Consider the following 13,467-nt stretch of genomic DNA (forward strand, 5'->3'; position numbering starts at 1 on the left):
CTCCCGGCTGGAAAGCAGAGCTGGGCTGTACCCGTGTGCGGCTCTGCGAGGAGCACCAGACATCCTACCCGGCGTAAATCCGAGCCCTGCAGCACCCAGCCTGCTCCGCAGGGCTCTGAGGAGCACGGGGCAGCTCGCAGACAACCAGAAAACTGCCCGAGCGCAGCAAACGGCAGCAAACCCAGGGGCCCGGCGCCCGGGATCCCCGGGACGTGTGTGCTGGAAGCGGCTGAATCCCCGACCTCCCCAGCGGCTCCACAGCTGCTCCCAGCTCCCAAAGACCGGGCAGTCCTGCTGTGCAAAGTGATAAACCAAAGCCCTATCCTGGTGTGACAGTGAGTCAGTCCGTGGCCTTTTTGCTAAAGTATTTTTCTCCTCGTAGAGGTTGTTCTCACACAAAGAGCAAGGTTTAAACAGTCGGGTGAAAGTGATCCCTTTTCAAATGAGTGAGAAGTTCATGTCTGAACCTGACGCGAATCCCGTTCACCCACACAGTAGCAGGCGAGCTCTTGATCACAAGTACCATTTGACTCTCCAGATAAAACGTTTGCTTTTTTTTCTTTTTACAGCTGTAAAGAGTAACTTTTAGACAAATATTTGACAGACAGATGGCCCAACAAGCTTGTATAATTTGCAGAGGTGCCTACTTGCCTACTGTAAAGGCGGTTACGTTAAATCTGGCTGTACCTCTGCCGCGCGGCGCGTGATGGAACCCCTGGGACGTGGGATGCGGTCCTTACCTTCCGCCCGGCCTCGTTGTTGTGCAGGTTCATGAGCGTCCGCGCGTTTTGCTTAATCTCCCGGGCATCCACAAACACTTTGGCGAAGCCGATCCCGTATCGGATGTCGGCAGAGCAGCCTCCCCATTTCCAGCCTTCCTCTTTGTGGTACTGTCCCTGTTTCTCTTTGTCGCAGCCGCAGTCGCTCAGGTTGCCCTGCGTGCAGGCGGCCGTGATTGCATGTGCCACCCCAGCCGCGATGATGGCGTACGTGAACGCCGCTTCCCGGCTACCTGGAATTCAAACGGGGCCGTGAATACGTGATACGATACGGTGACATTAGTTAGGAAAAGACAGGCAAGTTCCTGCAGCGCAAACATCGAGGCTATTATTAGAAGCGCTGTAAATCTGCAGGCATAAGCGGGTCTCCGCTCTTCTAATTATTGATTTTTGTGGACGTTCGCTCTCTAAAATGATAGCTTTCCATGAAGGAGTAGGAGATAAAGTGTTATTTAGGCAACTTCATATATACGTTTTCAGATGGTATTAAAAGAAGTCAGGCTAAACTTTTTATAGCAAAAGGGTAGGGTGGCAAATGCTCTAGCTCACAATGAAAGAAAGAAAAAGAAAAGAGATGGAATTGAGGGTGAAACTGCTAAAACAACCGTGTCGAACTTTTTAAAAAGTCAGCTGAGAAATGGGATTTTATTTAGAAATGTAATTCTTCACTAAACTGTATTTTTACAGGAAAACAACCTCTGTTATAAATCTTGTTCTGAGAATATTTTAACTGAATTGGAACATTTTTTTCATATTGTAGGTGTCACAAAGTTTTCAACACTGACATTTGTTCAGACTTGATGAAATAAGTTTGGGGTTAATTTCAAAATTCCTCGTGGGATGGAAAAAAAAATCCTGACCTGTTGTAGGTACCATGACAAAAGCAAAGTGAAATAACAGCCTCACCAGAGGGCTGTGAGGAAGAGCTTACGCCAATATTATTTTGTGCAATATGGCTCTAATGACGGGCTTCTCTTTGTTTGGGGTGGGGCTCGCCTTAAATCTATGATTTCATTTTCCTTGAAGCTTTCTTGCGTTCTGGTGTGTGGATTTCCCACGTGTGGTTCCTACGGGATCTGCGAGACTTTCGGAACCAGTTCTGCATCTCCAGAGCCTGAAGAGCTTTGCAGAGGTTGCCCGTGTGTATCAAACAGCCCTGTAAAAATTCTTGGATCTCCCAAACTAAGAACTTAGTCCCTCTCTTACTTCTCCAATGACCAAATGTACCTTTGCATCAACAGGAGCGGAATCAGGCTCTTAATTAGTTGAGGGCAGATGGGAAGATGAGCTTCCCTTCTCCAAACACCCGCCAGTTGAGTCCTGACAGACCTCAGCTGCTGGCGAGAGTTTATTGTACATGAAACAAGCACATTTCTGCTGTTTATTGGATTTCACAAAAATATAATCACTTTGGAAAGAAATATTACAAGCACTTCATTCTCAGCTACATCCCTTTCACATATACGATCTAGATTTCTGCACTTGTCACTAAATGGTTATTTTAATGAAAAATATTCGCTTCCTTATGGCAAGGAACTAAAATGGAAAGCAAGATGACATAATCAAAATCTCTTAATAGGCAATTGGGTGCCCTTTTATTAGCATAGGCAATATTCCCATTGATACTGCTGTGCACTGTGTTTGTTAAGGAACTTGTAGACAAGTATCAGACTTCCTCAAAGGATTTCTTGTTTCCTCTTACGTAAAAAAAGGAAAATCAGATGAAGCTTTGTAGGACTTATTATGAAAATCCGAACGTAGGATAGAAATCCCGGGCTTTAGGTGCATTGGGAGTCCCAGTGAACCCAGCAGCACCAGCCAGGGCGCCTTGCTGGTCCCTCCTCCAGCTTCCACTCAACAACATCCTCACTATTTTCAGTACAACACCATGAAAAATGCACCGATGAACAGGGGAAGGCACAATAAGAATTCCCAGTTTCCCTGCTCAGAGGGGAGCAATGCATCACACCAGGTTTCTGTTTCGTGGGGCATCATCAAAAAGATATTTTGAGTTGAAATTTGCGTCTTGTTCTGTGTTTCCTTTGGTTGGATGATTTCTGATCTAGCACAAGTTGTTCTCAATTTCTGGAATGAAAAACACTGGGAGATCATTTTAATCTGACGCACTCAACACTGTAAAGACTAAGCAGCTCTTTTGCTTCTTACAGGGGAGAAAAATGCAATGTAGAGAGTATAAAACTAGCACAAGCAAAATCAGAATCCAATGTCAAGCTTGATCATAAAATATATTACAAAAATTAAGTTATTTTGTAAGTTTGTCTTGTTTGGGGGAAAGGTTTAGCAGCTTTTTAAAACGAAAGTTAGGAGATTACAAGGTAAACAAAGCAAGTGTCTGGAGGAATTGATCCGGGTAGGAAGCACCTTGGCATTTGTGCGGTATTGATAAAGTGGCACAGGCTTGTCATGTCTGCACCAAACTATCCCTGTTCTCCAGAAGTTATTCACTCGTTTAAGCTTCGTTACCCTTGTCTGGCTGATGGAAACGTCAGCGTACGGGCTGGAGGAAGCTCGTTCGTTTTGAGCCTCTTCGGTGACAGTGACACCAAACCAGCGCAGTGGGGTTTTTGTATCCAAATGGGATAACATGACCACGTGTGCTTTCCTGCCACTTTTAAATAGCGGATACTTCTCCTCCGCTGATTTCACAGGCAGCTGAAAGGCCTGGAGGATCTCACTGATTTATCAGGGTGCTCGGGCAGCTGCTCCTCGCAGGCGACCGTTGGTTTGCTCTGGGCTTCTGCTGATGCTGGAGGGCGGGCAGGCCAAGGAATTACTGCTCCAAACTCAGCCTAAACTACAAAGTGTAACCTCATCAACTCCACGTTCCCAAAGACAAACAATTTGGGAAATGAGCTGATATGATCCTCCCTTATTTTCTTTCTCGTTTACTTCTCAGCCTACACTTTTTATGTGCATCTGACAGCCAACTTAGACCTGCGCCTTATTTTCCTGGAAGTTTAGTAGTAAAAAATTCAACATCAGCATTAGAAGAAGGTCAGGCTTTGATATCAACACAATACCAAGACTCTCTCATATTTACTTTAAGCTGAAACTGTAGCATCACAAATTACTTCATAGATGGGAACAGCACTTCTAGTTTGGGAGGACAAAGGAAGATAATAATGCAGGAGATCAGGTCCCAAATATACGGTGAGGAGAGAGTAAAGGGAACAGGACTGGCAGCACCACACCACACCATGTGAAACACTTTGGCTGATGACCAGAATAAGCAAACCACTTATTTCCTAGCAAAAATGGGTAGTCAGTAGGCTGATGGTAACGTCAAAGGTGTCACTCTTGTGTATAACCGAAAGGGTGAGGGAAACCCTCGTCTGCAGTCGTTACTGTCCCTACATGGCTGAAAAGATCAGACAGTGAACTGGGATGTTTTCAGCAGTGGCATCAGAAAAGACCTTTTGAAGCAAGTTTAACTGAAATGTGCTTATTGGTGTGAGCTGCTTAAACTGTCTCTTGAACAATCTTCTGAACCATGTGCTGGAAGTGTTGGGTGGAGACCAAGGAATTAACTCTTCTTGCACTCGGTTCCCACTGAATCCATTCTTAAACTGCAACTGGACTTAAATCTATGATTAAAAAAAAAAAATTGAAAAAAGTGAAAAATTAATGTAAAAATGCATATAATTAACAGAGCGGCTGATTTTTGTGGAAGATTGGTGCAAGTCATGATGCAGATGCTGGGACAACTTAGGTTTTTGTGGAGCTTTTTCCAGCCAGTGGCATGCAATGCTACACACAAAACCGCTTGTGATGAGTAAACTGGTATAAGCAAGAACGACGGCTCCCTGAGAACTACCTAAGTTGTGGAGAAAGGTGGAGAGTTCGCTGTACACGTGCAAGAGTTGCAAGCCGTCGTTTCAGCTCCCAAACGACACATTCTTCTCGTTGTCTGGAACCAGCAAAGGCAAAACGCACCCCGCGATGTGTATGAACACGGAGGCTTTTCCTCTCTGCCCTTTCTATTTTTTCTGGACTTAAATAAGGTGTGCGGCATTTTGCAGCTCGGTTTGCTTTGATGGCAGATAGCTTGGCGTCCGTGGCTTCCAGGATTTCTGCAGCTCCGCTCTGCTGGTGCGAGTTGCCCTCCGAAGCGCTGCGGTTCTGCCTTGCGACCCTTCGCATGAGAATCCCAAAGTGGCGCTGACTTCGGGAGCTCTGCACAGCCAACCCCCACCGCCGCGTCAGATGTCATCAAGGGAAGCACTAAGATTATCACGAGTAAGTGAAAACATAAATATTACCGGCACAGGTGGCTCTCCTAACACTGAGTGTAATTATATACAACTCACGCGTAGCTCGGAGCGTTAATCCTGCAAACACTCACATATCTTTGCTCACGTGTAAATGTTTGTGGGGCCGGGCTTTGGCTGATCTGCCTCTGTATCAGCTGCAAAGAGCAGTCTACATTCTGCTTTTAATTTAGCTAACTTCAGGGGTTTTTAAGTTTAATCTTCAAATTTGAGCAGTTTGTAAAAAGCTGCATTCACACCGATTAGAAATGAGAACTTAGTTTTAAAAAGCAGCACAAGAACTTGATGTTGCATGTGAAACAAGACCTAAGCCTGCGAGATCCGGAGCGGATTTACTCGCAGGAAGTCGGTAGGTGCTCCGCAGTTTGGTACCTCTAGGGATCTAAGTGTGTTTCTAAATATTTTGGCCCACCCTGTCAGCCCCCCCATAAATTGACTAAGCTGTGAAATAAAAAAGACAAATTTCTATTTATCTCACTGGAAAACATGGGTTGTATTTTCAGCTATTTAAAGGCAAAAGGTCAGAGGGGGAGTTATCTGCAGTGACATGAGCTGAAATATGATTGTGAAAATATAAAGATGGAAAATACAACGCACCTTGCCAATTATGTGCCATAGCTAACATTACTTCCCATTTCTCTATAGAGGTCGTAACTCATAGCTTGGAAAAACGAAGAACAGAACTCATCCTCTGCCTACTTTGGGGTGTGCCTCCTCCTTTCTTGGTAGAATATGGTCTTGCAGGTTTTTTATTTTTATCCTTCTTTAATCTAGCATGTGTGATTAATTAAAATGGTAGCTTAAAAAAATCTCTGAAGTACCCCCCTCTTAATTTTCTTCCCCCTTCCCTAATGGTTCAGAGTTTTGCAGGGTTTGGTGCCTGAAAATATTGTACTGACTTGAAACGAAAATGACAGCGCTCTATAAATTGGCAGCATGCTCTTTGCAAGGGTTAGTACCAATAAATAAAATAAGTAGAGTTGCTCTAAGAGGCATTTGAGACTTTGAGGGGTTTAGTCACTGCCCACTCTCATGAGCTACAGTTTGTTTCATCAGCACGTGAAATTGTCGGAGAGGAAACACTCCAGGTATAGTGACTATTTTTGAAAATACCCTCTTAAACGTATAAAGTTACTAGTCAAGGCATGCGCGTTACCAAAATCACAGCCGGTATTTTGGGGTTCAAAGAGCAGTTTCCCCCTTTCAGAGGGCTCCGATCCCCCCGCCCCACACCTTGCTTCCCAAACCCGCCTTCTGACCCGCGATGGAGACAGCGCTTCTGCCTTTCCGACAAACGCAGTCTCTTTGTGCCTCTGAAACATGTACTCACAAGACACATCCCAAGGCAGGTATGAAAACCTCCTGATGGGAATTCCAACTGCAGTGACCTTGGGGCAATGTTTTATCTCACTGTGACAGTCCCTGCTGGAAAAGATTGACTTCTTGGCATAAGGCAACGTGCTGGGTTTTTGGTGTTTGGGCCATATTTCAGCCCGGTCTCTCTTTTGCCTGCAAATAACTGTTCTTGTGCAAGAGACTGACATTAAAAACTGGGTGTAAGGGCTGTAAGCAACACAGAAGTGCAAATCCTGAGCCTGCTTGAGTAGATAGCAAGGCTCCTGTTAATTACAATATTTCTTTTCTGTGTATCTCAGGGATTTGTGACACTGCTGGTTCAGAAAACGGAGTATTTATCAGTCTAACTTTTGACCACACTGAATAGCACAGCGGCACTTAGAACCTAGTTTCCCACAGACTTGTGCAGGTTACTTCCACGCAGTATAAAACTAGCAAGCATTTTCATTATGATCTACCTGTGGTTGTTTACTTAGTCTGCTATTTTGTAATTCGAAGAATCAGACTTCAAAAGCTGGCACAAGAGGCTATACTACTGCTTAAAATCAGAAGTCTCTAGGAAATTATTGAAGATAAAAACCTTTCTTCAATACACCTGTACTGGAATGTTTTCAAAAGTGATTGTCTTTAACACTGTGACAAAATGAAGTTTTACCGTATTATTATTTTTCGACCAGGTAGGAGAATGAGCTGGATCTTGTAACAGCAGAAGAGACAGTTCCTGATTGCTGCCGAACAAGCTGTCAGAGTTGGGCTTGTCGCACAGTTGTCATTTGTTTCAATAGGTAAGAGGGGGAATGTCCCCTCTTTACACCGTTGAAAGCATAGAGGAAAAGTTTCTTTTAATATATGGAAAATAAATCGCTGCTAAATTCAGTCCAGTGAGCAGCGTAGAGCTGATGGTGTATCGTACAAAGGAAAGCCAACAGCCTCTTCTGTTTTAATGAGTATTTCTAGCGATCCGCAGGGCGCAGGCGCCGTGCACACCACCCCACGGTGCTCACTTGACCTGCTGTGCTCAGGAGTTTTGAGACCAGTTTGTCCGTGTGGATTCCTGTTTCGATTTCGGCTTTCCTTGCTCACATGAGTCATGCCCGATGGATGAAGGTATCACCGTGATTATAGTGAAACATTTTTCAGTGTAAAAGAAACCAAAGAACTGATGGATTTTAGTAAGACCAGGATGAAAACCTGGCTGAAACCAGTTTTTCCGTAATGCTGTTCAGGGACCACCACACAGCCCTCGGCGATTCCCTCCGTCCTCTCCCGTGCAGGGTCCGTGGCAGCATCCACGAGGCTGTAGCACCTTTTTTTTCATAGATGGGCATGGAAACGAGCTTCCGCTTTGCTGTGTCACTTTATAGAGATGCAGTCAAACACTTTGTGTTATTTTTACTTTGCAAGTCTCGTTTACCAGTGGCAGTGCTGCTCAGTTGCGACAAGAGGACATAGTTTTAATTTGTGCTCTATGGTGCTGTCCTCTAGATACCATGAAAGGTTTGCATGTCCTAAAGCAATTATCTGAGGTAGTTACTCCTTGGCCCGTGATTATCACAAAGAGCAGCGTTACTGTGGGGCACCAGTTCAGGAGGTCGCACGCTGCAAAATGGGCTGCGGGTCACAGCACCCGCTCTTGCTGTGACCCATCAGAGCCCAAATCTGATTTTCAGGTCCTACCAAAGGCATCTCTGGTCGCTCAGGTGTTGACGCTTGAGCCACGTTTCACCTGAAGAGAGGTGGGCAGGAGGTTTTTGGCCTATGTTGCTTTGAAACCTTGGGTTTGGTTGTGGCCGTGTTCAGGAACAGAACTGCTGACCACTGAAACAAATACGTTTGGTTTTAAAAGTGTCCGTAATTGCAGCATTGCATCATCTCCACAGTTATTTTAAAATTCTCTTTGTGACTTTACATTATTAATAAGGTGACTACAGAGTTGTCTAGAAAAAAAATCCTTGTGTTGATCTTGATTGCGACTTTATCATGTCCTGTCTTAACTGCACCAAGTCCTCAGCTGGAGTAAACTGGTGTCGCTTTTACTCTGTTATTTCTCTTCATGCTATTGGCACTATTGTCACCAGTTGTCACGATAAGAGATCCACAGTGTGTCAGTAGGGGAGAATCTCTCTTTTGAAGGACAAACTAGATAAAATGACACAAGAAACGGAGAGTATATGCTTTGTACTGGTTGGAAGCATTTGACGATGAGCTGGAAACTCGGGTCTGTGATCACAAATACACCGTATGAAGCACGGATGAATTTAAGCGGTTACTAACTATAACTACAACTAAATTAGCACTGGAAGACAGATTGTATGTGACTTCGTTAAAATACAGAGGCACACATGCTACAGATTAGAACAGGAAAGTTTTGTTGTTGCTTTCCTTCTACAGGCTTCAGAGAGTGTCACCAAGTCTCGTGTCCCTGTTGCCATTTTAAAAATGGGGAAAGAGAAGCTCAGAGGAGGAAGCTCAGGGTCCCTCGGCCACAGAGTGGCAGAGCCACAGGGAAAACTTGGGCCTCCTGCATCACCCTGCAGTGTCGACATGAGAATTTAAACCATTTGGGTCCATTTGCATAATATTCATAAAACAGATTACTCGGTAAAGGTGAAAGTAAGGAAATGTGGTTTTGAAGAGATTTAGCTTGGTGTGCCGTCAAAATCCCGGGCTGGGGAATAGTTCTCAAGAATCTGTGGTATCCAAGGGAGCTGATTTGTATGGACTAACACACGCAAATCCTATTAGCATAAGAGTTACTTAAGCGCATCCTCCCGAGTGGATGTTGGACTTTGCTCGCCGCAGCGTTCAGCAGCGCGGGGGCCAGGCGGCCGTATCCCTGTCACTGGAGTCACGTCCTAATCACAGAGCAGGTGCCTTGGTGTCGCACCATGGCAGAGCAAAGCCTCTGATAACGCGGCACGAGCTCGTCCGTCCCCGCTGACGGAACCGCAACGCAAGGCAGAGCTGCCCTGCGTACGGCCGAGGTCGTAACTTTAAGGATGCAATTGGCCGGGAAATACAATCAGTCCTTGAATGCTATAAAAGGTATTATCCTAATGTATTACTTGCTGTTTGAGTAGGATTTTGTAATACATGCTGTGTCAAAGGACTGAGAACCTGGAGCTGTTGCTGCTAACTAAAAAAAGCTACAATATCTTCGCCCCATTGGCAACCTGGGTTGTTCTTGTGTACAGTAACCTTAAAATATGTCCTATGGGGTATATTGTTCTCCATGGCACGTCTCTCTCTCTTTCCCATTTAGGGCAGGGCAGACAGGCCTGATCGCCTCTTTTTGGGCACCAAATTTGACTTACGGCACGTAGGTTTTACCCTTTTTTAACGAGAGTGAAATATTGGCCTCTATTTCTCTGCATAGAGCACACCCCGCCACAGAGATCTCAGGGAAAAAGCGAGAAATGTAGGGAACAGATGCATTTTCCTTATAGCTGTAGAAAGATGAGCTGTGTCAGATATTCTACATTTCTATACATGCTGAAAGGGAGGAAGTGGAAGAGCAAGGGGACAACCCGACCAGGAGTAGTTACATTATAATATTTCCTGGCATTTTAGGGGCTGAGACACCGTGCACATCTTGCACGCATGGAAAATTCACCATTGCAGATTTCAGACCTGGGGGACTTTTATCAGCATTTGTTTTCAAATGTCACTGTATAACCTGTTTAAATTTGAAGTTTTTGCTTATTCTTTAAATGAGTTTTATAATTTGGATGCCTTTCAATACTTGAGCATGTTCCGAAACCATCGATGAATTTGCGCTATCCATCTCAGCCTCGTAATGGATAGATAGAATGTATTAAGAGTTATCACCTCAAAGACAGATCAAAGTCTACTTCCTTTAATATTGACTTTCTTTAAAAGGACCTAAATATAACCCGCTAGCTAAATAATTCAATTTTGGGAAGGGGGGGAGGAACTGAGTGCAGGTTTATACAACAGACCACAATAACTCCGCAGCTTTATGATTTCTTGGAGAAGAAGAAATGCTTCTCACATTTTCTGTTTAGGGAAATGTTACTCTTAGACTAAATGAGCCCAAACCTGTCAGCCGTCCAAATGGACTCTTCACTGACATAAGTGGCAAACATTTGCATGGATCACTGACAGGAACAGCTCAGCTCAAGGAATAGAAACAATGAGCTAATCTGAATAAATGGTCCATTTTCTGATATTTCACAATGTCGTGCAGGGTGGTTTTTACATTCCCTACTTGACTCACTCTGTTTGATTATCAAAGGTGTTGAAAGGTCGGTAACTCACACGGGGCTTTCACGTTTAGTTGTCTTGTTCTCTTTCTGGTCTTTCCTTAAATATCTCTAGGTTTTGGAAAATACACACATTGGTGTGCACACATGTGGCAAAGTATACGTTCAATTAATGCCAGGCGTTCTCGGGAGTTCCAGAGCAGAGTGGCAGGGCTGTATCTCCACATTTCGTAGGAATGCGAGGAATGAGGTACTAGGGACATGTCCTGCCCATTGATACCTGAACTGGAGCCAGCCCAGTTTAACCGCAGGGTTTCCCAGTTTGCCGGCAGCCAGGGCACAGCTGCTCAGGGCTCTGCCAGCTTCTGTCCCGAGTCACCTCTTCACATGAAACATCCATGTTTTCTATCACACTAAGCATTATTTCATGGGTTTTCAGGGTTTTTAAGACCTCAAGGCTGGAAACCGCAGATCCCAGATTCAATTTCTGGATGCAGAGTGCCGTACTGTGAGTGATTAGCTTTCAGATGCCTCTAAAAATGGGTATACCTGGTTTTTGGGAAAGACTTTTCCTCGTTCCTTGTATTTTAAGTGCTGTGAAATCAACAAACACTGAGTAAGCTCCATGATGATGTGTTTTGCAGTACAGGGGTATGAGTTTTAACCTCAGCTCTGTTTCCTCCAGTCTGACATTATTAATGCTGTTTTAGTTAAGAATTTTGATGCCTTTTGTACTGTCGCAATAACTGAAAAAACGGAAGCTGGAAATGGGATCTTCTGCCTGTTGATTGCACCAGTTTTTGTAAATGCCCTGACATCTCAAACCAGAACACCCCCGTTCCTTCTGGTGGGAGAGAGGGCAGTAGATGTGGTTGCTATAGAGTGACTATCTTATGTGGTGGAAATCTCTTACAATGAGACTGATTGCTGGACCGTAGTCCCAACAGGTACAAATGTCAGGCCAGTATCACTGTTGAGGCGTCTGCACCCCAAAAGTGTAATTCTAACCCCGCTCAGCATTCGGCTTTTGACCGCTACCCTTAACCAAACGCATTCTGCATATGAATAAGGCTGCTGTCCTGTGCACGCAGGTGCAAAATCTGTCAGAGGGGATTTGTGAGAGCAGGACAGTGAAATGCCGTGGTGGAAGCTAACGCGTGTGGCGGTGCATTCCTGACCCGCAGCAAGGGCTGGGGCAGGTGCCCGGCCACAGGTGTCCGTCACGTTGGTGACAACAGCACAGCATCCAGGTGAACGCGCTCGGGGCAGCCGTCCCGCCCCGGCTGGTCTTTCCCAACAGCTGTGCCCCGGCACTCCCTGTGCACCCCCCTTTCGGCATGGGAGCCGGGCATAGCGAGCAGAGAGGACACGTACCCACTTTGAGCTCCTTCCCGAAGACGGTCCTCTCTCCCAGGGCAGAGCAGTTCCAGCGCCCGTTGCGAAACTGGAACTGGCACTCGTTGATGCCCATCTGGGACCCTTCCCCGATGACGATAATAGCGTCGGGCCTGCTCTGGCAGATCGCCCGCTGCCGGGGGGCAAGACCCGGGATCTTGTTACAGATGATGCTGGCTCCCAGGGCCACCACAGAGGAAAAGCCCCTGCAACGACAAGACAGCGGGGTGGCTGTGGGGAGGCTGGTCCCGGAGGTGGACGCAGCCCCCGCCGCCTCCCCGCGCTGCAGGGCCCGGCTTTGGCAGGTGTCCCCGGAAAACACCCGCCTTTTCCCCTGTCGCTTCCCTCTCTCCACAGCCGAAGCCGCGATAAGGAGCAACGTGGGCTCCTGCCAAAACGGGACCCAACTTCCTCATTCGTGAATTAAATGCGTGCGGCGGCGTTGCGTGCCCGGGCCGTGCACTGGCAACGGGCTGGGAGGGTTTTCCCTCTCCCGTTGAACGGTGGGAGGGAGGGAGGGGGGACGGGGACGGCCCCCGGGCCGCGCCGCCGCCCCCGCAGCCGGGCGCACCTGGACGGGACGGGCCAGAGATGCTGCGGGACCGGAGCCGCCAGCCTCCCTCTGCCCGTTCGGTGCGGTCGGCGGCGGCTCCTCCGGCTGCGGCCCCGAGCGATTCCCGTGCGGGCGCGGAGGCCCCGAGCTGCGGGTGGCAGGTGGCGGCGGGAGGCGGCCGGGGAGCGCCGGCCGGGCTGGAGAAGAGCCGGCTGCTCCAGGGCGGCCCACGGGTGTCCCCACCCCCGGGTGGCAGCGGGCACCCCCGACCCCTCGCCGCTCCGCACATCGCCGGGGCCGCCGCCGCCTCGCCCCGCCGGAGGCTGCGCCCCCGAGGGTCGCTCAGACGTGTGGGGGCTCTACCTGTCTTCTAAGAAATAATCGTGATCACCACCATCATTTTTTTTTGAGACTTCCCGAGTTTAAATAGTAACAGGTCTGGGCAGGTTAGGCTGAGAGCGAGAGAGAGCGCGATTGTTATAAAAGAACGAGAAAAAAAAAAAAAAAAAGTTACTTACCCGATCTTGATATACACAATCCCCAGGCTCAGGAAGATGTGGAAGATCCAGCGCCTTGTTTTCCTGTTCATATTCCTTGCTTGCCGTGTCTCAGCCCCACATGCGAAACGATGCCCGCCGGCTGCCGCGGGGCCGTGAGTGCGGAGCCGCCGCGGGTCAGGGCAGCGCGGCCGCGATGGGCAGCGCCCCGCGCCCCCCGCCGCCCCCGCGGCCACTCACCATGGCCCGCTCCCGGGGCTCCGCTCCGCCTGCCCCTCTCTCCCAGATTTGTATGCCTGTCACACGGAGCGCTTTATTGCTGCCAATGTATGGGCTGCGGGATCCTCCTGAGCGCCGGCGGCTCCGGGCGCTCCC

The 13,467-nt window shown here is 47.4% G+C and overlaps 1 protein-coding gene across 1 annotated transcript in view; it reads right to left on the reverse strand.

Annotated features, from left to right (window-relative positions):
• WNT7A (Wnt family member 7A) overlaps positions 1 to 13,184 on the reverse strand; it is a 36,349-nt gene extending 23,165 nt beyond the window's left edge. Inside the window, exons 1-3 of the mRNA XM_065642564.1 lie at positions 13,114 to 13,184; positions 12,022 to 12,248; positions 741 to 1,012 (exon numbers count right to left, since the gene is read on the reverse strand). Coding sequence (XP_065498636.1) covers positions 741 to 1,012; positions 12,022 to 12,248; positions 13,114 to 13,184 — 570 coding nt within the window. The remainder of the gene's footprint in view (positions 1 to 740; positions 1,013 to 12,021; positions 12,249 to 13,113) is intronic.
• Positions 13,185 to 13,467: the final 283 nt, after the last annotated feature.

Source organism: Caloenas nicobarica, chromosome 11 (assembly GCF_036013445.1).
Source record: "Caloenas nicobarica isolate bCalNic1 chromosome 11, bCalNic1.hap1, whole genome shotgun sequence".
Taxonomy (NCBI): Eukaryota; Metazoa; Chordata; class Aves; order Columbiformes; family Columbidae; genus Caloenas; species Caloenas nicobarica.